The following is a 25,721-nucleotide window of genomic DNA, read 5'->3' as shown; positions in this document are numbered from 1 at the left end:
AGTCCCCTTCCTGGGATCCAACCTCCGAAGCCCGAGCCTCAGCTCCCAGCCCCCACCTGCCCCAGCATCTGAGCAGACTAGCCTCTCGGGCTGGTGAGTGCTGGTCGGCAGGATCCTCTGTGTGGGAATCTCTTAGCTTTGCCCTCTGCACCCCTGTTGCTGCGCTCTCCTCCGTGGCTCTGAAGCTCCCCCCAGCCACCCCCTGCCCCCATCTCCACCAGTGAAGGGGCTTCCTAGTGTGTGGAAACTTTTCCTCCCTCACAGCTCCCTCCCAGAGGTTCAGGTCCTGTTCCTATTCTTTTGTCTCTGTTTTTTCTTTTTTCTTTTGCCCTACCCAGGTATGTGGGGAGTTTCTTTCCTTTTGGGAAGTCTGAGGTCTTCTGCCAGCGTTCAGTAGGTGTTCTGTAGTTGTTCCATATGTAGATGTATTTCTGATGTATTTGTTGGGAGGAAGGTGATCTCCGTGTCTTACTCCTCTGCCATCTTGAAGCAAGATATTTATTCTTTTTAACAGTTCATTAATTCTGGAGCCTTTCTAGTTGCACAGTAGTGCAAATACAAGAAACGGAGATTTGGGGCAGCCATTTCTAGGGACAGCAAGTGGTAGGTTTATAGTGTCTGATCTTACATTTAGGACTTTAATCCATTTTGAGTTTATTTTTGTGTATGGTGTTAGGTAGTGTTCTAATTTCATTCTTTTACATGTAGCTGTCCAGTTTTCCCAGCACCACTTATTGAAGAAGCTGTCTTTCCTCCATTGTATGTTCTTGTCTCTATCGTAAATTAGGTGACCATATGTGCGTGGGTGTGTCTCTGGGCATTCTATCCTGTACCATTGTTCTATGTTTCTGTTTTTGTGTCACTACCGTACTGTCTTGATTGTTGTAGCTTTGTGGTATAGTTTGAAGTTGGAGAGTCTGAATCATGGAGCCTGTATTAATTGCAAAATATTATACTGTTTCTATTAAATGATAACAAAAAGTATAATTTGTACTGTTACAAAGTAACTTCTAGTATTTATATTCCTGCACAGTTGTTCTCAAACTTGAGCATGCATCAGAATCACCTGAAGGGTTTGTTAAAACACAGATTGATGTACCTCACCCTCAGAGTTTCTGAAATCAGATCTGGGGTGGAGTCTGACAGTTAATTTTGAATTTCTACCAAGTTCTCTGGTGACGTTTAATGTTGCTGGTCCAGGGATGACATTTAGAGAATTACTGTTTGCTGTCAAACTGTAGTCAGACAGTGAAATCATGCATCATTTTGAGAGCAGTTATTTTATAAAATGTTTTTTTAGAAGGTTCAGTCAGTAATTAATTGCACATGTAAAGAATCATTTTAATAAAGCAGGGTCAGAAAGGGTGTTATTAAACTGAAGGAATAAGTAGAGGGAAATTGATCTATGTGATGAGGTGGGGGTTATCAGATTCAAATTTTATTAAGAAGAAAAAAAAATTTATATATACAGTGACCAAAACCTGATGCAAATATTTTTATTGATTTTTCTCTTGTAATTAAAAAAATTCCCCCAAATCTTTGCGGTGATATTTTTCTTTTATTTCCTGCATGTAGCCATATGCTTGCTGTATATTTTCATATGACACAGATATGTTGCTTATGAGACAAATGCATACTGAATGTTTTTAAGGACCATATTGATTCATCTTTGCCTTGTGAAATTGTTTAAGAAATTAGTAATCAGAGTCCTTTGTTTAGTATCTGTTGTTTGGCTAGTGTTTTTGTTGTTATTGTGGACTTTTAAAAAAATCAGTATATACATTGTCTTTGGTTTGCTCTAGAAAGAGAAAGAAATGTATATCCATTCTAGAGTCAGAAGGCTACAGACTCCCCTTTCCCCCTGTTTTTCATATCTCCATTTAAATAAGATAATCTATAAAAAAATAACATCTCTTTTACTTATACTAATTTAATTTTGTTCTATAACTATGTAGGATATTATTAACTAGTTTTTCAGAATTTAGTTTCTTAGATAGGAATACTAGCTATATTTTGATGGTGCTTTGAAGTTTCTAAAGAAAATGGATGTTTTTTCTTGTACAAGTCTATAAAATTATGTTTTGATTAATTCACCTAAGAAATATTTATCACCCACATATCATATCTAAGAGGTTCCGTGGATAGGTTCAAATCCTTTTTTTTTCTTAGTCATAGTGCTTTTAAAAATCTAATGTACTGTATTCATATTCTGGGTAATACCTGATGTTTTGTTGTGACAGCAGGATTCCCTTTGGGGAAAATTTTCTGCTTGCCTGATTCCACATCCCCCAAAAAACTTCTGGCAGGCTGTGGGTAGATGGCACCTGATTTGAACAACCATGAAAGGACTGATAGCAGAATAAACTTCCTCCAACAATATATTGGATTGGCTAAAAACTTCGTTTGGTTTTTTCCATAGGGGAAAAACCCGAACGAACTTTTTGGCCAACCTAATAATTAGTAATAATTACAGCTATGCATCTAGATCTTTTAAAATAATTGACCTAGTATTATCCTCCTTGATTTGGTCTTCAACATTATGACAATTAAATTCAACTAAAAAATTCTTATTTGAATAACTATGAATTAAATGACATGGTTAAATGCTGGGTACCATACTTCCTCCTTCCAGTCACAGATGGAGGTAAGATAGAATTATATCAGAGGAAAAAGAAAAATGTACAAATAACTGGAATTTAAGATATCTAAGAAGCCTTTCCTGCCTTCCTCATGTTAAAACGGAGTATCTTTTTAAAAAAAATAAATTGCATGCATTATATGCATAAAGTTTGTCTCCTTCACCCAGTTATCCACTCACTTCTGGCTGGGACCATCCACCTTGTTTGTATATTGCTATTAACCCAGCACCCAACACAGTGCCTGCCACGTGCTTCACCCACAGTAAATATTGGTTAGATGAATAACAAATGAATGAATAAATACTTGAAAGTCTCATAAAGAGAGCAAAATAATATACCAGACTTTCATCTATTGTACTTATTACCAGTTAAGGGCTTTTTATTATTGAAATACATCACAATCATAAGAAATATACAGTTTTAGTAATGAATATACTTTCATGTTTCTTTATGATAGAGTTACCGTCTTCAGTAAGCTTTATGGGGCTCTGGACTGAGACCTGATTACAAAATATGTGGATTTCAGTGACATCTCTGTCACTGACTTCCTGGGTCAATGCACAAGGTGGTTATTAATGAACTGATTTTTTTCAATGCCTGAGAGTAAATTAGTCATTAGAGATTCTGGTTCAAATTTATCTGGATTTTCTCATCTGACTTTGTTTTTCCTGTGATGTCAGTGTTTACTATGTAAGATTAGTTGCTGCTTGCTGGGTTTTCATATATTCTAAGCAAAATTATTTTCTTGTTAGCATTATTCACTTAATTTGAAAGTTCCCAAAACAAAGCATTTCAGGGGAAAAAAATTAAAGAATTTAAAGTGTTCTCAGATTTACATATAAGAAGTGTTAATACTGCCATCTAATAAAAATTGCCAAAAACCTTGTAGCAAAGAATATTACTCTATTTTTATAAAATCAAAGAGTTCATTGTTTCCCCTAAAGAAACAATTTGAATAAAACCTGACCCTCTTCTCTTCTTTTTAAAATGGAGCATGGTCAAATTGAACGCTGCATTAAAAATTCTCTAATATCTTTTTTTTGCATTAACATTTCAAAACTCAATTTAAATATTCACAGATCTCATTTTTAATAAACTTAACAAATTCAGGTAATTTCCTTCAACTTTATAGATTGAAGGACAGCAGTTGGTACAGATATAAAAAAGATGCACAGCTATGAGCAAAGCCCCAAATCAATTATATATAAGAAATAACCTAACACATGGAAAGAAATTAATCAAAAAGAAGAATTTCTACCATGTGATTCTCTGGTCTGCTACCTGCAGGCAACAAACGCAAATGAAAAAAAATCAACATTCTTCTGGCAGATAAGAGAAAAATTAATAAAAATGTTTCCTTCCTACTAGATCCCCTGATGCAACTATTGTTAAAAGTGAGTGACTGCAGGAAGAACTTGCTCACTTAAAATACTACTTTTTTATACTACAGAAATAAGGTTTTATTCTTGCTGTTAAGCTCCATTACATGAGCGAGTATGGATTTGCACTGTCCAAAGAGCATCCCTCTTCCCTGCCCCTTCGCATTAAATGGCTCTGTGGGATATGCATGAGACAAATGTAATAGGAACCAAGTGAGTAGCATTTTGAGGTGTGCCTACAGGATGATTGTGATTTATAAGGAATCTGAGTGTAGCAGCTGAAAACTCTAAGAGGAACTACTGGGAGGTGCAAAATATGCGCCTGATAAAGTTAGTAAAAAGATATTAGTACTCTATGGGCTTCCCTGGTGGCGCAGTGGTTGAGAGTCCGCCTGCCGATGCAGGGGATACGGGTTTGTGCTCCGGTCCGGGAAGATCCCACATGCCGCAGAGCGGCTGGGCCCGTGAGCCATGGCCGCTGAGCCTGCGCGTCCGGAGCCTGTGCTCTGCAACGGGAGAGGCCACAGCAGTGAGAGGCCTGCGTACCGCAAAAAAAAAAAAAAAAAAGATATTAGTACTCTAAAGATAGAAATGTTCCTACTCCATAATGAGATGGGGAAGGATGCATTTTTGTGGTTTCTGCTTTTTAATTTAGAGTTGCATTTTTATTTTCCATTTGTAATTGAACAAACAGGCCATATTTGTACAGAACATATGAAACTAATAATCTTCCCTGTTAGAAGGGTTTTATGTTTTGTGTTTTATGAATACCATCCTGAAATTAACAAAGATACATGAGGCTAGAATACAGAGGATTTGGTAACGAGACATCCAATTTAAATATTAGTCTACTGCTGCATTTCTATCACATGTAGAGAATGTAACATAAGTTTAGAATGGAAAATTCTATATCAACTCCCTCTTACCTGTCAACTAACATACAGCATACCTGTATAGAGTTTTGACGTATTTGTGTATTACATATTAAACGTAAACCAGAATTGATCTATTCCTAGTTTATCTTTTCATATTTACTTTTTGAAAGGTAGCATTACATGATAAATGTGGCCCAATTATTATGTAATAATTAAAGCATGGTATATATTATTGCTTAAATTGTCAGATTTGGAGATCTCTATTGTTTTATATGTATTAGAAGGTTTTACATACCTTCTTATTCCTTTATCTGAGTGGCTCTTTTGCAAACAACTTTTAAGGAGCACAAAACAGGAGCTGGCAACTTGGAGACAATACACCATTTTCATTTTCATTAATTCATTAATATTTTGAGAAATTTATTTCATCACACGTATTCTTTGTTCTGTACATGAGTAAAATAATACAATTTTTTGATGTAAGTTTTAATATTAATAATACTATCAGATATAAAAAATGATCTGAAATGGCATACCTTAAGAAGCACCAGAATAAAAAGGTGTGGGAATATTTGTGTATTTTTGGAGGAAACTCACCTAGCAGAATTTCTGAGCACACTGTGATGGATTATTGCAATTATTGGGAATGATAATATTTTAATTCGACTTTCTTCCCACCTGTCAGTTGCAATCAAGGCTGCCCAGTATTCTGAAACAGTCTCATTTTGCTAGGTGGCTAGTCTTGTGCAGCCTCTAGAATGCTCAGAATATTAATGCATGGAGAGGAGACTGAATGCTCTCTATAGTTCCTTTGTGGCAAAGTGTTTGTCTTGTTTTAATCAAAAGGCATGCAAAACCAACTAAAATAATTTATAATAAATTAATGCCAGTGAGTGCTTAAGAGAAAGAAACCCTTTTGGGGGATATTACATCAGAACCATAGAATTTGGCATTTCTCTCCCTTCTTCATACTTGGCGATGTATACTAATTTCTGTAGGATTTAATTTCTTTCTTGGGTGCCTCATTCTGAAGTGCTTTGAATTTATATGAACAAAGACAGTCTGACATTTAAGTGAGGATTAGTCTAGTTTATAGTAGGCTACCAAGGTAGGAAGTTTTTTATCAAGACAACATACGTTGAAAGACATGTATATTTGATTTAATATTTATGATGTTGATCTTTATCATTTTTTGCATAGCCTCCTTGTATTGCTTATTTTAATTCTCTTTTAATCCTTATATATCTCCTATATTTTTTCGCTAGAAAAAATATAGGAGATATATTTTGTGTTTGTTTTGTTTTGTCATCTAGCTCTTCCTCCAGTGGTTTTGGATGGGTTTCAGGGATTTCTTTAACCCTGAAATCATAGCAAAAATTTTCTCATAAATTTATCTGGGGAGTAGATACTCCTCAAAGGTAAATTAATTTATCTGGGAAGTGCTTCTTAACCATACAAATCCAATTCTTGACTTTCATTTCATTCAGTGATTATGCTACCTTTGTGTAGGGTAGGACTACTTAACCTTGAACTTTCCTTTTGTCCTTTACCAACTCCAGATCACTGAAACAACCACCAGATGAAAAATTCTCCCACACGTAGGCCCAGCTTTTGCAATATCGCTTTTGGTACTGGATAACTAAGGCTTTATTACACATTGGGAGCGTGATCGTTACTGTCAGGTGTTGTGAATCTGCATGACACTTCTTAGCTTCAGGTTTATCTTTGGGGGGCAGAAGTAGCTGTGGTCAATTCAAATGGTTCCTGAGTATTACTTTGCACCCACCAGAATCTTCCAGTAATCTGTATTATTCATCCAGTATAAAAGATGCCTCTACATTCTGAGAGATGATTAACAGCCTTGTGGGCCCGACGTACAGCATCATTGTATTCATAGCTTTAGGCTGTACAGTTAATTATTAGCATTTTTTAAATCAGGTAAATATTTATATATATAAACATTGACTATTCATTCTCGCGAGTGTGTTTGAATATCTGTAAATCAAAGGCAATTGAAGAGCTGAAATTCAGATTTCCTTACACTTGCCTGCCAAGTGGCCTCAATCAAAAGTAATTTTCTCCATGAGGGCACATAGAGCTCAGTCGTAAGACTTTTCTGAGTAGATATTATTATTTGTGTCAAATTACGTGCGGTGATTTTTCTGAAGTGGACTTCTGTGCCCACTAACCCATACACAGGAGGTTCTTTCATTCCCTCCTTCATTGGTGCTATTAATTGTACTTGTGCTTCAAGTGTCTCTTACCTTTTGAAATGTTAGTTTATAGCCACCGATTATCTGTAAGGTTTCCAGTTAAAGAAACATGCAATATAGAGAGTAGGGTGAGATCTAATCTTAAACCATAAATACTATACATTTTAAGAGAAATCTTTTTTGCCAGAGCCTGATTTGATAGCATGGCTAAAGAAATGGTTAGACATTTTAAAGTACAGTAAATTATATCAATCTGACACGTGCTTTGGGAGAAATTATTAAATCACCTTTCTCTAGCCTGTTCTAAATATTGACAATGAGATCTCATGTATTTTGAACAATGAGCTCAATAATTTTTTTACCTTTTATTTGGGATTTTGTAGTTTGTTTTTGAAAATAAGTGCTTCTTTTCAATTACATCCTTTGAATTTCAAATCGATAGCCAACATAAAATAAAACAGCCCCTGGAATATAGAATACTATACTGTCAATTAAGATCTTATAATCTTTGATAAAAAGTTATATGTGATATACAAGCCTTTTTTGACGTGTTTGTATATGTGAATGGCTTGGTTACACTTTTATTAAGTCTATATCAATGCTTTGTGGGTTTACTTTCTTTCAGATTTTCACATGAGATTTTCCATTTAATTTCTAATGAAGTTTTAATTTAATATTATACCGTTGGAGCCAACTCGTTAAGTCAGAATATTTTAAGTAATTGTTCAGTTACCTACCTCACTGGGTTATTTTAAAGATTATATAAGAACGTGCTTTGAAAGTCCTACATGAGACACAAATGAGACAGTCTAGGTGTCTTCTTTTGACCAAACTTTTAATTAAAATTGTTGCTTGAACAAAATAAAAACATGGAAGATATTCTATTTTATTCCTTGTTAGACTTGCAGTTATTATTGAATTATTCAGATAACTGTTTCAGTGATTGTAATCTTTTACCTTATTACTATTTTGTATGTTCCTTGCATGTCTTGCTACTTGACATAATTGTTTTAAAAGGTGAAAGATTATAAATTACTTGAAATAATGAATGAGGGAGAAAACCTAATATGAGAGCCATGGTTTTGAATGTGGTTTGTGTTAAAACAGAATCTATGGTTTTTTTACGCTCCACCTGGAGTGGAAAAACAAACCCATCACATTACCAGAGTGTTTGGAATTAGGGCATTCTTTCTTCCTTAACATTTGTTATTTTGGAGAAAAGGAGAAAAAATAAATTTTAAAAAGCACAAAGAAACTCTGTAAGAATTTTTTCTTGCATGTCCCTTAATTTCTATCCAAAGCAACTAATTCTCTCCATGAAAATGTGTCATGTGAATTCAGCCCTTTGGGAACTTGCTTTTGGGAAAACAGCCCATATATCACTGTGCTGTATGTACCTATTCCTGTTTGCTCACACATATGTGAAGATTATAATAAATTCACTATTTTAAATTATTTATAAAATTTCTGCTTTGGTCCTGAAAATTTCCTAGCACATTTCCAAGAAGTAAGAGAAAGAGACTGCCTAAGCCTTTTAAGTATTTAGCCTGTCTGATGAGACTGCTGACATGAGTGACAATTAGTACAAATTACCATAATTGTGTTCTTCGGAAGAAATGCTACAGTGCTTCTTTAGGAGCAAATGTGGACTTCTGCTTAGTAAAATGAGTCGGATACTTTGATTCTTCTGGGCAGTCGGAAATTCACGATTGGCAGTGTGGTATTCCCACGTTGTCCACTTCAGATCCATCTCAACAACTATAGCCCTCCCTTTCCTTTCAGTGAAATAGGTCCATTAATGTAATGCACCTCACTCTCATTCACTCTAAGGAAGTTGTATTTTTATTACAGAAAAAGTATCACATAAATACAAATTACATTTTTTCATTAGAAAACTACTTTTCATTTCAGAAAAAATTCAATTAATCATGAACAGGGTTATGCTTTCATCAGGGAGAGAAATATGTAATTTTTCTTCAAGCCTCAAACACATATAATGAAATCTTTTCTTGGAATCCACTCTTAAGATGGATTTTTAAAAGTATAGACTTTATTAAAATCTCAGTTCAATTAAAATGCATTCAATTACTCTAAATCTTTATTAAAATCTCAGGTAAAATTGTACAACAGTGTAAAAGAGACTTGTACTCTTTACCAGGCAGTTAATTCTAACAAATGAACATAAAGTGCACAGTTTTGCTCTTTAGGAGAGAATAAAAGAACAAGCTTTGGGCTTCGAGTTGGGGGTGGGGAAGGATGGGAGATGGAGGTTGCTTTCTGTGTAGTAACTTCAGGACCTGGTTTCCTTCCACTTCTTATCATAGGTCAACATTACTTGTTGATATGGATGTGACATTATCTTGTGTAAGTACCCTTGGTACTACATGGCCTATCTATAGAATACATTTTCCTTACCACCTTAATCAAAAAGACCCTATTTAAGGATTTTATTTCACCCTCTCCTTTGGATGTTTTTTGGTACAGTGTCCCTGTTCTTTTTCAAGGGCCGCTAGAAGATGCCATTGAAGAGGAAGAAGAAGAATGTCCATCAGAGGAAACGGACATCATCTCAAAAGGGGACTTTCCATTGGAGGAAAGCTTTTCCACAGAATTTGGGCCTGAAAATCTGAGCTGTGAAGAAGTGGAATACTTTTGTAACAAAGGTAATCATTAATGGCTGGATGCGATATGTGCGTCTGTTTACTCAGATGATTTTGTATGGTTGAAAAATGCACTGATAGAGTGGAGGAAGAGTGTTGAGAGTGTAAATACATAATTCAACTGTCTGAAAATACATGCAAGTTTTTTTTAAACATACAATATTATTTTGAAGGATAAAAGAAATTTTATAATCCATAAATCATATTGTATATTTAAACACATAGTTTCCTATTGATTGGCCAGTTAACTGTGAACATTTTCATGTTGGTTGGCCAGATAACTATAATACATTTAATGTTTATTGTTTATCCTTTCAACAAATATTTACTGAATGTCAGTTTTTTGCAAGGCACTGAATTAGCCATTGAGGGTAAGAAGGGAATGGGCCAGAGTCCCCACCCAAGTTTCTAGCTCATTCCTTTTGAAAACTGAGCGCCTTAACTGTTTGACATTGACTTTCAACATTGAGAATGGTGCTTTTTTTTAGATATTGTCAAATAAGAAAATACACGCTCTTTCTCTCTTCTAGATATTCTTTTTACATACTAACATTATAACAGAAGAAGAACCTGAGACACTATATCTCTGCCTATTTCCAACCTTGACTTGGAGCCAAGTGGCCTTGCCAGTAACTATGTCCTCATTGGGCATGTATACTCATTTTTAACTTGCTTTTTTCAAAAATGAGTTTAAGGTTTCTTATGATTCTTTTTAACTTCTTTATTTGATTGTTTTGCCTCGGCAAGTGAGATGGGTCTTCTGTACCTCCCACACCAATGTATAATTTCACAAGTGTCTGGATCACTTCCTTGGTTTAGAATAGCTACTTTTATTGATTTTACCATGGTTGTTTCCCAGAGGGCATGACTGGATGTCTGTATGTCTGTTTGTGTTTCTGAATGTACCGTCTTTATTTTTTAGGCAGACAGAAGTTATGTGGAGTGATTTTTTACCTGTTTGTATGAATTCGATGATGTGAATTGGCAGTCTGAAATCAAGAATGCTGACATAGCTTCCCCCAAAACTTCTAATATGCATGCCTCAGTCACCAAATATACATTTGATACATATTATTAAAACCTCAGTATAGGGCTTCCCTGGTGGCGCAGTGGTTGAGAGTCCGCCTGCCGATGCAGGGGACACGGGTTCGTGCCCTGGTCCGGGAAGATCCCACATGCCGCAGAGCGGCTGGGCCCGTGAGCCATGGCCGCTGAGCCTGCGCATCCGGAGCCTGTGCTCCGCAACGGGAGAGGCCACAATAGTGAGAGGCCCGCGTACCGCAAAAAAAAAAACCCAAAACCAAAAAAAAAACCTCAGTATAACTTCCTCTTGATTCTGGTGTGTTAGAAACAAAAGAAGCCAGCCAGTTCCCATCCGTGTGGTCAGTAGCCCTAAGACTGTGGAAATGGAATGGCGGCACCAGCAGTGGGATACATTGAAGTTCAGAAAAACTTTGACCATTAACTCCTGAAGACCTCAAGATGGCTTTGTAACATGGTCCCTGCCCCCCACATCAGAGACTTTTGGTTGAAAACAAGAATGGTATGGACCAAACAGGCCTTCTTAGTTAGTAGTCACTCAGAGTTCAGGCCAAATTAACATTTTCTCTTGTTGTTTTGGATGTTAGAACCATTTCTTGATGCTACGCACCCACAGCAATACATATTAGAGCTGGCTGGAGAGGAAGAGTTTTTAAATCTGTTTGAAGACATCCCATTTTCCATCTTTATCAGGAAATATATCCTTTAGTGCATTGTATAGCACCTACCTTATGTTGTGGGATTACATTAAAGAAGGAACCAGTAGCTAGTAAGTATCATTTATTCTTCTTGCCCTTGTCCTTAAAAGAGTGAGTGTATGGATTCAGACATTTTTGTCAACTTATTAATCCAGGGAGGCAGTAATAATAGTTATTATTAGGTGTATTTTACATTTTGGGATCATCATTGGTGATGGCCTGTTTTTAAGAAAATAGAACTCCAAGTTTTAAGTTAGTGGTTTCTTGGAAGAAAATAGACTTATGACAGATGCTTATTACAGGATTACATAATTATGGTCCCAGAATAATAACCTCCATCTATATTAAACAGAGTCTTAACTCATGAAAAATAATGACAGGCCTTGAGGAACAACAACAAAAAAGAACTGAACTACAATTATTAAGAACATTGTTTAGTGGATATTTTTAACTTTGATAAATAATTGGAAAGTTGAAAAATATATCAAAATAATATTTAATATAGGATATAGATAATATATTAAATAAGATATAATTAGTTAATGTATTGTACAAATAATTCTCTAATGTTTAGTTTGAAACTAGAAAGTAATGATAGGTGGAAATAAGAATTCTAATTTTCACATAATATTTTTTAGGATAAATACTACTATTACTATTTCAAACCACTGTTGCCTTATTTAATAGGAAAAGAATTTCATTATTTTATTCTCATAGAATGTGAGACCAGGGAATTCCCACTGAAGTAGTAGGAACTGGTGTGAAAGAGAGACAACTCTTTGATATGAATTGCAGCCCCTTGAGGTCATACAGGGATTCCAGGGATTCCTCATTTTTCATTTAAGTTGATTAACTATAATAGGAAGAGAAAATGTCCTCTCTGGAAAATTAGAATCTAATCTTTCTGCAGAAATTTACATATTAGTCTCAGTGACACATAATTATGTTTTCTTACCAGTTGCAGGGAAAAAGATAGATTAGGCATTAAAAGCGTATAAGTATTTAAATGGTTAATGATGCCAGTGTCATGATTGAAAAAGCATGTAAAAATTGTTCTTCTGAAGAAAAATATTTTTAAGTTGGGATCACTGATGAAACATACTTTTTGCACATATTCTGAATCATTTATGACAACTTAAAAATTGTAAGTATATACAAGAAAATGAATTGGATTACTTGGGAAGTTTCTTTGTCTAAAGATCTAGCCATGATCAAAATCTAGCAATGACACAGTTGTTTTACTGGGTTCCAGGGGTAACATTTTTGAACATCAAATGCTTTTTTCTTATCAAACAAAGGATAGGAATTTAAAAACTCAGATCACAGAAACATGGTTAGAGTATCTTGTTTTCCAAGCAAGGTATCTTGACACATTGTCAGAGAAGAGTACTGAGATACACATATAGTTACAATATATCTTCATTTATACTTTAGCAACTGTATTTTGTATAAAAGCAATCTATGCTATTGTAACTTTCCTTTTTAGAAAAGAAGAAAAGAAAAATCTCTACTCTGTAGAGACATAGCTTATCATAGGTAAAAGTTACTTCTTCCTTTTGAAATTGAGCCTTCTACATTATACAGGGTGTTTTCAGTGTTTAGAATGACTCTTATTATTGTGGTATTTTTCTCAGTTCCACATGGATATTATCTATTCTCTTGTCAGATGAGAAGGCTTTTTTTTTACATGTCTCGAAGTGTCTATTAATATTAGTAAAGTTGCTAGTTATAAAGTGTGATTAAATGCGACCCAAATCACTCTCGTAATGTAATATTCCACGGAAATGTCAAAAAATGTTGGTCAGAATTTTGTCATCTTTAAATGTGTAGAATTCTTAATCATACAAATCTAAAGCATAGATAATCACAATTAAAAATGGAAAAGATCACTTTAATAAAACCTTGTTATAGTCTCAGGCCTAAAATATGAATCTGACAATTCTGTTGCAGATTCCTGTTTCACTTTTTACTTTGGGTTAGTTGCATATTTCATGTTTTTTATTTTTCACCTTTGAAATGAATGAAATGAATTATATTTATAAAAAGATGATATTTCAAAGTTGCTTTGATACTTTTAGATTTTAAGAATTTTAGCAAAGTGTAAAGCAATACTTTCAATTTGCATCATCCCCTTTGGTGCAGTGAGTTTAGATCATTTGGCATCTTGCCTTACCGTATCTCAGAGAGGAAGGAAACAAGCAAGAATTATTTCCTTGACTTTGCAGATGACGAAGACATCAAGGCTGGGTCCATGAGTGCTACACATTTCCTGTGGTACTGGATTATTTGCTTCAGTGACTTTTGTCTGCCTTTATTCTGGTTTATAGAGTAAACATGGAAGTACATCAATATTGGTTTAGAGCTAAGCGAACTAATGTAAATTGAAATATAGGTGGTCTGGAAAGCAACCTGGGGAGCTTTTAGTTATGTCACTACTGGCAGGTGGGAACTCTTATACATTAGAATTCTTGGATAAACTCAAAGACAGTAAGTTTTGTAGTGGGGCTGATATTGGAGCAGCTCTAAAACGGGTTTACTATTATTAATTATTTGGAAGACTGTTTCCTCCCTGCAATATTTAAGTTTGTTAATGAGTAAAGTAAATTAACATGTCTTAGGATACATTCCAGGAGGATGTCACAGGATATGTGAACAGGAAGAAAATTGTCAGGCCAGTATCACCAGGCTATTAGAATGTAATGCTATCAACAGGCAAACAAACAAACAAACAAAAACCTCCAAAGAAACTACATGTCAGTGAACTTTGAGTTAATCAATAATGATTTTCTGGAAAAGTTACCAAGGATCCTTACAAACTGGTTTCTGATGACATCATCTCTAAACAAAATCTGAAAGGGAAATGATGTCATCAAAGTTGATTTTGGAAGAAAAACAAACCTTACTTCTAGTCCTACTATCTAGATATGGAGAATTGTCAGAGAAGTCACTGGGTGCAGTGCTTTACCTAGAGAGATGAATTAATGTTAGAGCTCTTCAATCTGGAAAGATTAGGGTTGAAAAAGAGGGGCATAATGGAAAGCCATAAAATAAGGAAACATATAGTGTAACAATGGGCGTTCTCACCACATTCAAAAAGATTTGACCCTGGTAATATGCAGAAAGTAAAAGTCATATTTCTCTTTTAAAACAGCTTTAAAGTAGAAAAATGCAAAGCATCTTAAAGAAAGTAGAAAAGAGCCTGAGTTACTCAGACTTGGATTTAGCTCTAGGCCCAGAAGTAATTAATATCAAACCAAAAGCAAACATAAACAGATATTTAATTAGGTTGGCAGAAGCTTGCAGTTCTGTTCAGTAGACTGAATTCAATACAACTCAACTCATATATTAGGCATCTGCTCTGTGTCAGACCCTCTTCCTGGTGCTGGGGATACAGCAGTAGACAAACGTCCACCACTACTCTTGAGATGAGAGAGAGATAATAAACAATCAAACTCGCATTGTATAATATGACGGGTGATGTTGAACATTATGAAGAAAAACAACACAGTCAGGGTGATAGAACACCATTGTGTGCGTGTGCACTGCATGCTATCAGTAATTTATAAGGAGTGATGATAGGGTAGGTGAACTTTGAGTGGAGACCTGAGGGAAGGGAGTGAGCTTCCGGTACTCCAGAGTCAAGTTGGCTGTACCTGTAAGGCTAATGTTGCAGGAAGCCAGAAGAGGACAGCAGAGAGCTGGGGGAAGTAAGAGAGGTGTGGCCATACCTGTGGAACTTCTAGCTCTAGGAACCTGTTGGATTCTTACCACTGTGGAAGGCCTGGGTGAGTCACGGAGGAGAGTTGAGGTATAACTGGGAGAAAAGGCATGGTCATGACACAGTTTGTATATACCTAGAGAAGGAAAGTCTGCAGAAAGTAAAAGTTAAAGCAGGAAGTGGAAGCAAGCGAATTGGGGAAGCTGTCAGGAGATAACAGATAACTCCAATCAGAATTATCCCTTTAGCCAAAGGCTTGATGAGACTCCATCTGTAGCTCATTAATGTAGTTTACGGAAGAACAGTTTGGGGGTGTTTGAGGCTGATATGAGTCACTTTGCTCCCTTCCACAACACCAGAGCTGGGTAGATGTTCTCTATAAATTTTCACATCCTTGAATCAGAAAGATAGAACAGGAGGCATGAGAATCAGAATCATTTCAACATTGTGCTTAACTATTCCTGCCAATAAGTGGCCAGACTCATTGGAATGTTCCTCTCCCCTACTTCCTTCCTTTCTTTCTATCATTTGTGTCATTCTGTAGCTTTGATTAAAAATTAAGAAATAACCGAGGAAAAGCCATATTTCTCATTGGACTATAATAAATTAAAGCCTGGATCACTGGCATTTGTCACCATTCCATGTTAAGTAAAGCAACAAAAATGTTATCTAGATTCTTAATACTAGAAGAAGAAGAAGAAAAAGCACAGCTTCATGAAGATTTGGTTGTGGGAGTAGTAACTGCTTATTTTTCACTTGATCCAGTGTCAAACGTTCATGCTATTTTGTTTCCTATTTTCTTCTTTTCATTTATTATTTTTTTAGTTCAGAAAGTCTATTTACAAATATTTCATAAATGCTTTTCAGTCACTCTGGTTTCTTTCCTCCTCATTTATGCCTTTAATGACACATTTTTGCTTCCTCTGATGCTTGGGCAACTGGAATCAGAATCTGCAAAAGGCAGCTCTACCGTACTCACTTTGGGTTCAATAAGGAAGGAGATCTGTACCGGCAGTTTTGTTCCTTTTTCTTAACGGGATTAAGAAGCTGAGTTTTTTAAATTCTTGCATATAACATTGACATTTCCAGGGTGTGTTTGTTTGGACCGGGGAGTTCAAAGAGAAGGAATAAAAAAGAAAGCCAATATGACTTTGTTTTTTACCTTGCTGGAGGAGCTGTTTGTGCAAATCGCCTATAAGCTTATTGACCTGAACCTTTGACTCCTTGTTTTCTCTGGATTTGGCTGGAGTGGAGACACTGATGGAGCCCTGATAGAGCTGATTGAACAGCCCCCAGCTTTGCTTGGCACAGACCTCCCTTCCCTTCTCTGCCACCTCCCCCTCCCTCCACACGACATTACTGTGCCTTGGCAAACCCTCTGTTTTCCTGGATCCAGTATGTCTTTTTTTTTTTTAATTTATTTAAAAATAATTAAATTTTTCTTGCCTAACTCATCGAACAATGCAAAATGGAAGTAATTCTTTTTAGAACATAGAAATAGAGGCTATAACGGTGTCCTACTTTTATTTTTATCTCATAAGATTGGAAAAAGGAAGAAAATATTATGACATTGTGGTATCACTCTTCTGGCCATCTTAAAATCCCCCAAACATAGTTATGTTTGGGTCAGTTTGATTTTTTCCTTAAGCCACAATTATTGAAAAAATGAAGGCAATTTGTGCTTACAGGGAGTCAGCATTTTCTCGTTTTTTTTTTTTTTTTTCTTTTGAACCAGAGGGTGTTCAAATTTTGTCCATGACTTAGTATTTTATTTGTAAGAGTCAGATCAAGCTTTATCTGTTTACCTTATCTTTGATCCCAGATATATCATTATAAAAATTTCAACAAAATTAACATGAGTGATTTTATGCAGTGTTGAAATGAGTCATGATGATATCATTTATATGAATCATGTTTGATAATATATACTGCTCTTTTGCATATGATGAACTAAATTCATTGTTTTCTCTGTGAGCTGACCATTAACAAATCTCCATTGTGCAATCAGCTAAAGGCATATTTTAGATATAGTAAAACTTGATAAAATATATAATTACATAATTATAATTTATGAAACAATTTCATATTGTAATACAGTGTATTTCATTCTGCTTCTAGCTGACTATGTAAAATGTTGAGATATTTGCCTGTTTTAGTTATATCTTTATTTTATCAGCATTATTATTTATAATAAAAATTGAAAATTAATATAAAACCATATTTTACCATTTAGAGAAGTTGTCTTTTCTGTTTTGTGGTTATGGTTTCTGCGAGTGAGAGAACATTTTTTGACCTATAAAATTTAGTGTAAGTTTGTTGTTTTTCCTACAATGTTGAAATTCAGGAGAAAAGTAAGAATTTATTTAATTTCCTGTTATTTTATATATGTAAAGCTAAGCATCTGTATACTAGGAGACAAAATATTATCTGAATTATTGATTGACTTTTTGAATTATTCTGAATTATTCTGAATTATTGATTGACTTTTTCACTTTTAATCTAGTTATTTAATTAATCATTGATTTTAGCTGAATACCATAAAGGGAAACTATATATTTTTAAGCCCTTTTATTGCTACATTTTCTCAGTGGTATTTTGGGTAGAATGAAGAGCCCATGTTTCTTGAAGGAAGTAGTTTTGGTCAAGTAATAATTATATAAATTATAAAAATAGTTTATATAATTATATAAATAGTTATTCTAAATTAAAAATACAGTTTTCAATTTTATGTTGCTCAAATTAAAAAAATATATAAAACAATTCATGCAGATCTACACTAGTTTGCCAATCATTTACATCTACTAACTTTTAATTTATTTTTCTATTCAAAGAAAATTACAAGTGTGAATAGCATTAGGGAAGCCTGAGAAGCTAATTTATTTTAATAATATGGAATTAATGTGGTTGACAACTTCGAATCCTACTTTTGGTCCCATAATAATTTGAGATAAAATGTTATTTTAGAGAAACTGATCTCTTGGAAGTAGCCCTGCCTTTTCTGCTTCTTATTTTTAAACATCATAAATGATTTAAAAATATTTTCTTGGTTCTGCACTAGCATTTTTTAGGTTTAAATCAAATAAGATTTTCAAAGCTTTTAATCTTCTAATATAAAATTCATAGTTTCTTGTTAGTATGTAAAATTTCTCACAATGTTTTGATTATCATTTGAGAAGCAACAGGCAGTATTAAAGCATTTGCCCTTCCATTACCTGATGGGACAATCTTTACCTCTGGTAGTGCTAAACATAGAATGTGTAAAGGGAAATGTGGAAAACTGCCATAAGATGAATTTAATTATAGTAATGTAGTCAATCAGTTTTTTGTTGTTCTTAAAAGGTCAAGTAAAAATAACTGAATGTGTTACACCAATGAAGCAAATAGTGATAACGAATGCAGATTGCTGTTTCAGCTTCTTTTAGTAGTTCAGTGAGATTCCAGAGATTGGCACTGAGACTACATACCAATTATAACAATTATAATAATGGTAATAACAACTTCCATTTGATGACTGCTCCCCAAAGTCAGACATCTTGCTGTACATGTATCATCTCTAATCAACTTACTGTCCTGCAGGGTGGATGTTGTTTCCACCTGCGACTTCCAAAGGTTCAGTAACTTGGCCAAAGTCACAAAATTACTAAAGGTTAATACCAAATTCAAACCTAGGTTACTGTACTTACGAAGAATGAGAGCTAATTTCATTTTCCGATGTCCATCATTATGTAATCCTTATAGAAGGAGATGGACACATTGGAAGAAGCCTGGCTGTATGAAGTATAAAACTCACTTTTTCAAGGTATTTTTAACACTTATTACACATGACGTGTCAGTCAAGATAAGGGCATACATAAAAACAAGACATTTTAAAGGATAAAGTAAATAAATTAGGGGTGTGCTTAAAAGATTTCTTTTGGTCCTCCTTTAAAGACTCTGTCCATATAAACCAGTGTGCAGTAAGTAGAGTTGGCATTTTGATATAATGAGAGGGCTATATTGAAAGCTCTTTAGACTCATTATACTAACTGGAAGATTATGTTACCGTGATTTGGTGGCATGAAATAAGCCACAATTTCTCATTGCTTGTTTTCTTGTGAAGTTGTTTTCAGGTAATTCAAAAGACTGGGGACAACCCAAAATGTGTGTACTTGGGCAGAAGCCAGTAACAAATGGCAAGAAGTTTACAAATCCATCAAAACTGTTTGGATAGGAATTTCAGCCCTGTAGAAATGTTTGCAAAGTGAACTCTTTAAAACAGCTTGACCTTAACACAAAATAAGGCCAAATAAAAAGCGGAGAGAGGAAGGAAGGAAGAGGAGAAGAGAGCATTGTTTGCAGCGAAAGCTCTGGGCACTGTGAAAACTTTTCACTTTTCTGAAGGAAATGCAGTGCAGCAGATGGTAAGGGTGGACGTGAGATAAACATAGGAACTGGAAAAGTAAGCAATACATTCTAACAGGTTCTATATCAAAGATCTGGAGAAGCAGAAAAGATTAGACAAGGAACTGTTCTGAAACTTGACAGTAGCTATATCTTTACCAAGTCTTACCCCACATAGCAGAGATGGAAAGTGGAATTGCACAGACAGTAGGCTGTGATTATATTTTTCTGACAGTGAGAAGGGAAGGTCTTTTTAAGGATTATTTTTGAAGATAGAGATTTATCAAGGTGGAAATCTATAGGACAGATGTATAAAACTCTTTGCTCCCCCCTACCTGTTTAACAATGGAATTTGATGTAGCGTCTGTTCTTGCTGTAGAATTAGCACAAGACACTGTACTTTGGGTCTTAGATAATCTTTTCCTTTTTTCAATGCAAATGATGGTCCAGACTAGTTAACTAACACTGAAAACCTATGTTACCTGTTTCTAGTTGTATAAGAATCGGAATGTATGAGTGCCTATAAATGACCATGCATGTACAGAGGCAGATAGGGGGATATATAAAGAATGTTCTTATTTCTTAAAGATACAGTCATCTAGTAAAGGGAGGAAAACATATGTACAAGTGAGGCAAGGGAATATGTATATATATGTATATGTGTATATATATGTGTGTGTTTATACATTATATATATATATATATATATATATATATATATATATGGAGTGGAGGAAATGTTAAGTTTGGGCTGATTAAAGAAGCAGTGTATTCATTCTCAAGCTTCCTTATGGTAATGTGCATCATTCCAGTATGGAAACTACTCACCAGCATGTGTCTGCCTCACTTAAGCCTGTGTCCTATGCTCCTACATCCTGTCCCAGTGACTGACTACTAAAAGGGAATACCACAATACAGTAACTCAGCAAGAAGCAATTCTACAATAATGTAGAGTGACACTGATAATAAGAAAGAACGGGGAAAATAGCTAATATCCTAAGGGAAACCCAATTTAGAAAAGAAGGATGTTTTCTCCATAATACTGGCAGTTTATCTTGGGGAACTTTTAAAGTGGCACTAAAAAAATCAAATAATTAGTAAATGGAATGAATTTTGAAAGTTTATGTAAAATGCGTACCTTATCTTCACACTTATCATTGCCAAAAATATTAAATCTATTCATTCACCTTTTAAATTTATCAATTATTTAGTTAGTTTGATGTAGTGTAGTGTAGTGTAGCTTCAGAACTCCTCATTTGCACAGACTCCTTCCAAGGCCCTGCGCCTAATTTTGTAATTATAACTTTACACTCTTATTTTAAGAAGAGGCCTCTCAAACTGAATAAACTTCAGGCCCCACAAGGCCTGAATCGACCTCTGTTAGTACCTTCATTAAATATGGATGATCTCATAGGAGACAGCAATGATCAAGAATGTTGTTTGGTTTCAACTTCCTAATTTTTGGAAAACCTTGAATAAGATTCCTAAAATGTTTTGGCATTTATAGTAGATATCTGAATTTCAAATCTGTTATCATTCTAGGATAAGCTGCCCTGAGCCTAAAGAGAGTATAAATACTCATGAAAGCACTATGTTAAAAATTAAAGCAGAGAGGGGAAAACATTCTCCCACACGTCTGAAAATCTAGGTGATGCCGTGGATGCTATCTCTGTTTTTCCTGTGTTACCAGCAGCCAGGGATCTCTTGCTGGCCCTGAGGGAGGAGGTGCTATGGGAAGACCTTGTGGTAAGAAGAGTTTGAATGGGTCTCTTGATAACATTCTGGGACTATCTCTGGTGGTGGAAGCGGGGGTATGGATCCGAGTTTGGACAGGGCTGACGTAACCTACAATACTTCTTTTCTTCCCCCCACAGATATGAAAAACTTCATTAGGATTAGATTCAGCTGTAAGAATAGGTTCCTGGAAGCTGCCCCAGGACTCTCCGATTTACAATCCATTGTCCAGAACTTAGTCTTAAGGAGTGGTCCACCTCAAGAAAAGGGAGGCTGGGAAATGTGGTCTTTATTATTAGGTGGCCACATGCTCACCTCTAAGTTCTGTTACTATGGAGGGTTTTCAGTTTTGCAAAGGGCATTGTTTTTATTCATCTTTGCTTGATTATTGGGGTAATGAATGACTGAAAGCATTGTGGCAGTCAGTCCATGCCACATGCATGTTTTTGCAATCCAATAAATATTTACTGAACACCTACTATATCAGACATTATGGGACATGCTGTGATTACCATGTGAGTAAATACAGTGAAGGTCCTGGCTATTTTGGAATTTACCTTATAGTGAGGAGGCAGACATTAATAAAATAATCACACAAGTGGTACAGGGCAGTTTGAAAGAGTGAGGAAGGTCAAAGCGTTCTTAAGAATGTGACACTTGAGTTGGTATCTAATGCTGAATTAATTAGGTAGAAAGAAGTAGTAGGGTTCCAGACAGAGGGAACAGCAAGTGGTTAGCAAGAGACTAGTGAGCATGCAGATTGTGGTGGGACTGTGGTAGGTGTTGACCCAGGAGAGAGATGTATGAGCCAGAGAGATCAGGAAGGACGATGATCATAGGGTGAAGGACAGGAAATAATGAGAGGAAGCATAAGAGAGGAAGATAAATACTTTGAAAGCTGAAGCGTTACAGGCAAATCTGAGCTTCCCATAAACCACAGTAGAGAGAGAAAATGAAAGAGTAAGATATATGTAATTCCAATGGTCAAGCAGTAGAAAAAACAGGGTTTATCAGAAGAAATAAATGTTATCCCCTATTTGTGAGCTCTGAGAGTCATTTATCATCATTAGGGTATTTGAACTAGTGTTGGAAAAAGGGCATTCAGATATAGACCAAAGTCTTTGTTAGCTGCTGTCCCACAATATGCCTTCTCCATTGGCCTTGGCTTTTTGGATGTGTGGCTTGAATAAAGTCTATTTATAATGAGTAAATTATATTGTGGTGATGGAGCGCTATGGTAATGAGTGATTGCTTATGACTCATATTCTTAAATGGATTATGAGAAAGGAGAAGGTCTCTGGAATGAATTGTTAAACAGGAAAGAATAAACAATTAGGTTATATGAAAAGCAATATTCAAAGATCATAACTTTCTCAAATTGGTTTGATCTTTCTGTGTAGACGAGGTTGGCTTGTTGGGGAGACAATTTCAGAGATTGTAAGGTTTGGCTTTACTTTTTGTTATTGTTGATAATGATGATGGTGGTGGTGGTGATTTCCTAAAGGGAATGCTGGGTTTGAAGCTTGAAGACTGAGTCCAGAAAACTGAAAGCTAGTGGTTTCCTGACGGCAGAACAACAGATCTGTGAATAGGTCAATTACAGTTCAGAGTATTGTCATTTACAGACCGTCAGACATTACTTTGTCTCCTCTTTGGAACAAGATGTGCCTTAATTTTGTAGAATCCTCCTCTGAGTGGAATATAGTAGTTGCAGTGAATTTTCTTTTTAGTTGCAGTGAGGTTCTCTTGTTTGTTTGTTTTGGTTTGGGAAGGGGTAGCTGGGGAAGAGAAAATAAAAATTATTTAAATACAAACTTTGAAATATGTATTTTAGAAACATTTTCCTTATATATCTGACTCTTTCAAGTGCTCATTGTGAGAAATAACGAGGAGTGAAAGTTCTTGAATGATAGATACACTGCTGAGAATTTGCCTTATTTTATCTCATGTGGAAATTTCCCTTATGTTCCGAATCTCAAACGAACTTAAACTTTGAGAAAAATACTTTTCACGTAGAGGCCGATACTGACATCAGGAATAAATGTTCAGGACTGTAGAAAGAATTTATAAATCACTGTTCTTCCTAAGTTGTCAAGACTTTCAATGTGACTTTTATCTGATACAGTTACCATAAACGTTAGTATTTTCAATAATTTTCCCTTATTAACTATAATAAAATGCCACAAATTACAGTAGTTATGCATTGACTGTACAGATTGAGTTTCCTTTTCAAAATGACAGACTTAGCCCAGGACCACTGTCATCAAATATTTCAGGATTGTTTCCTGATCTGGGGTCTGAAAGTTTATAATCAAACAAATGTGGATTCTATTTTTTTATCGGTTCAATTCATACTCTGAGGTATGAAAAAGGCTATTATATAAGTTACAAGGAAATCACATGCATTTAAAGAAATGTTTGTGTACTGACTATTAACTATCCAGAACATGGCAAAATCCTACATTTTCTTATACATTTATAGTAAGTCGAGGGAAACTTTAGTTAGACATGATTATGGGAATCCACAGAATAATGAACGTATTCTTTTCAAATGGTCGAAATATTTAGATTTTTTTTTAGGTATTAGCAAAAAAGGGTAACAATTGCATGTTTTTTATTTTTTGTCTCTGGAGATAAACTGTGTCTGTAATTTGGCAATGCAGAGTTAATTTAACCTGGCACCTTTGTTTGGATAAGCTATAACCAAACAATTGTTTTAAGCCAAACAATATTGTGAGGCTATTAGGCAGAGCAAACACAAACTGAATCTTAAACTTAAATGTCCTCACCCTTCAATACGAACTGCAGTTTTCTGTTTTTGACTGTTACAGTCCTTTAACCAAAGCTGTCTTGTCTGATGATAAAACCATAAGTGTATGAAGCTCACACATTTTTCATCTCTTTTATGACCTTATCTTTCATGAGCGGCTTCTGTGAAGGTACCCTAACTATAGGAAGCACCTGGCAAACATATGTGATATCTATTCTCTGATAAGCAGTTGTGAACAAGAAAGTAGATCTGTCACTTCTGAACTGTTCATTGTTAAAAAATACTTTGATGATTTAGCTGATTGCAAAATACATTATAGGGATGGCTAACAGCTACAGTAACCCTCCTAGTCAAGAAAGTTCAATAGTTATATTGTACAGGAATTTCTATAAGAGGTTAATATTGATAGGAACTACATGGATTAAAAGAGCAGGATTGAGAAAGGCTGTTTGCTTGCATGACTGCTTTCAAACACTGCTGCTGTTTTGTGCTGGAAAAGTGACTGCCTCAGGATGTGGCAAATCTTTAATTTCTACAGGAATATCTAACTTTCAGTGAAAAGATATTGATTTGTGTTTTTGAAATTATTTTTGCCTTGCAAGTAGAGCCACTGCTTTTACCACCTTGCCAACAATACCTAATATGGAATTAAAAGATTCTGTTTCATGTGTTCCAAAGACTATATTTTAGTGCATTTCCCCAAGTCATCTGTGCTGTGTATTATAGTGCTCAATAACACCTTCAATTTCCTCCTATAGGGCTTTCATTGATTCTGAAAACTAGACTAAGAAAAATGGAAGGGCCCACAAAATATGTATGATATCTTTTAAAAGAGCAACAAAAGAGTTTAATCTTGCAATGGAAAACCATTAACTCCATAGCCATAATTTTAGAAATATTATAGATTTTGTTACCACTTGACATTTATTCCATTTCATCATTTTATGAATTGGCCTCTGGATATATATAGTGGTTATCCCATTAGATGTGTTTGTGCTTTGCTAAAAATACACTGAAATTTCTATTTATATATGTGAAGTATGTGAATAAAGAATTTAGCCGATAAATGAATGCATGTCAAATGCATTCATAGGTGTTTCTGTAATTCTCTACCTAGCATCCTTTCTCTCTTCCTTTCCTCTTCCTACCAACAAAGCTTTTGAAGCAATATCTGAACAAACTTGTCATTATTATCTTAGGTATTAATTATTCATGCCATTTTTCATAAGCTACTCTAGAGTGCTGATTTCAAACATATAAGAATCAAAAATGGATAGAAGTTTAAAAAGAAGATGGTCAATGAAGTCATTTCCATTCAAATCAAGAAGAGGCTGGAGTTGGGTTAATATCAAAATAAAGTTCTATTTATGAATTTTCCATGAGAATAAATATATTGATAGGAAAGAAGCAAGTCTCTATTGTAAGGGGAAAATGCTGTTTCTTAACAGTAATTTGGAGATTTCATATTCGATTAAGTTATTTTTTAATCATTTCATTTTTCATTAGTAAAAAGATTAAAAATGAATTAGGTGAAAACATTACCATAAAAATGAAAGCTAGTCTCCTAAAATAAACTTAGATGATGAAGGGTCTGGAAGTTGAAAAACATGACAT

The 25,721-nt window shown here is 35.0% G+C and overlaps 1 protein-coding gene across 1 annotated transcript in view; it reads left to right on the top strand.

Moving 5' to 3' along the window:
• The window catches only part of ZFPM2 (zinc finger protein, FOG family member 2), a 462,014-nt gene that overhangs the window by 92,245 nt on the left and 344,048 nt on the right, over positions 1–25,721 (top strand). Inside the window, exon 2 of the mRNA XM_029222662.1 lies at positions 9,611–9,769. Within this exon, the coding sequence (XP_029078495.1) occupies positions 9,611–9,769 (159 nt within the window). The remainder of the gene's footprint in view (positions 1–9,610; positions 9,770–25,721) is intronic.

The sequence above is a fragment of the Monodon monoceros genome, unplaced genomic scaffold, assembly GCF_005190385.1.
Source record: "Monodon monoceros isolate NGI ecotype Baffin Bay Population unplaced genomic scaffold, NGI_Narwhal_1 Super_Scaffold_14, whole genome shotgun sequence".
NCBI lineage: Eukaryota > Metazoa > Chordata > Mammalia > Artiodactyla > Monodontidae > Monodon > Monodon monoceros.
This window is presented reverse-complemented; position numbering and strand designations above follow the sequence as displayed.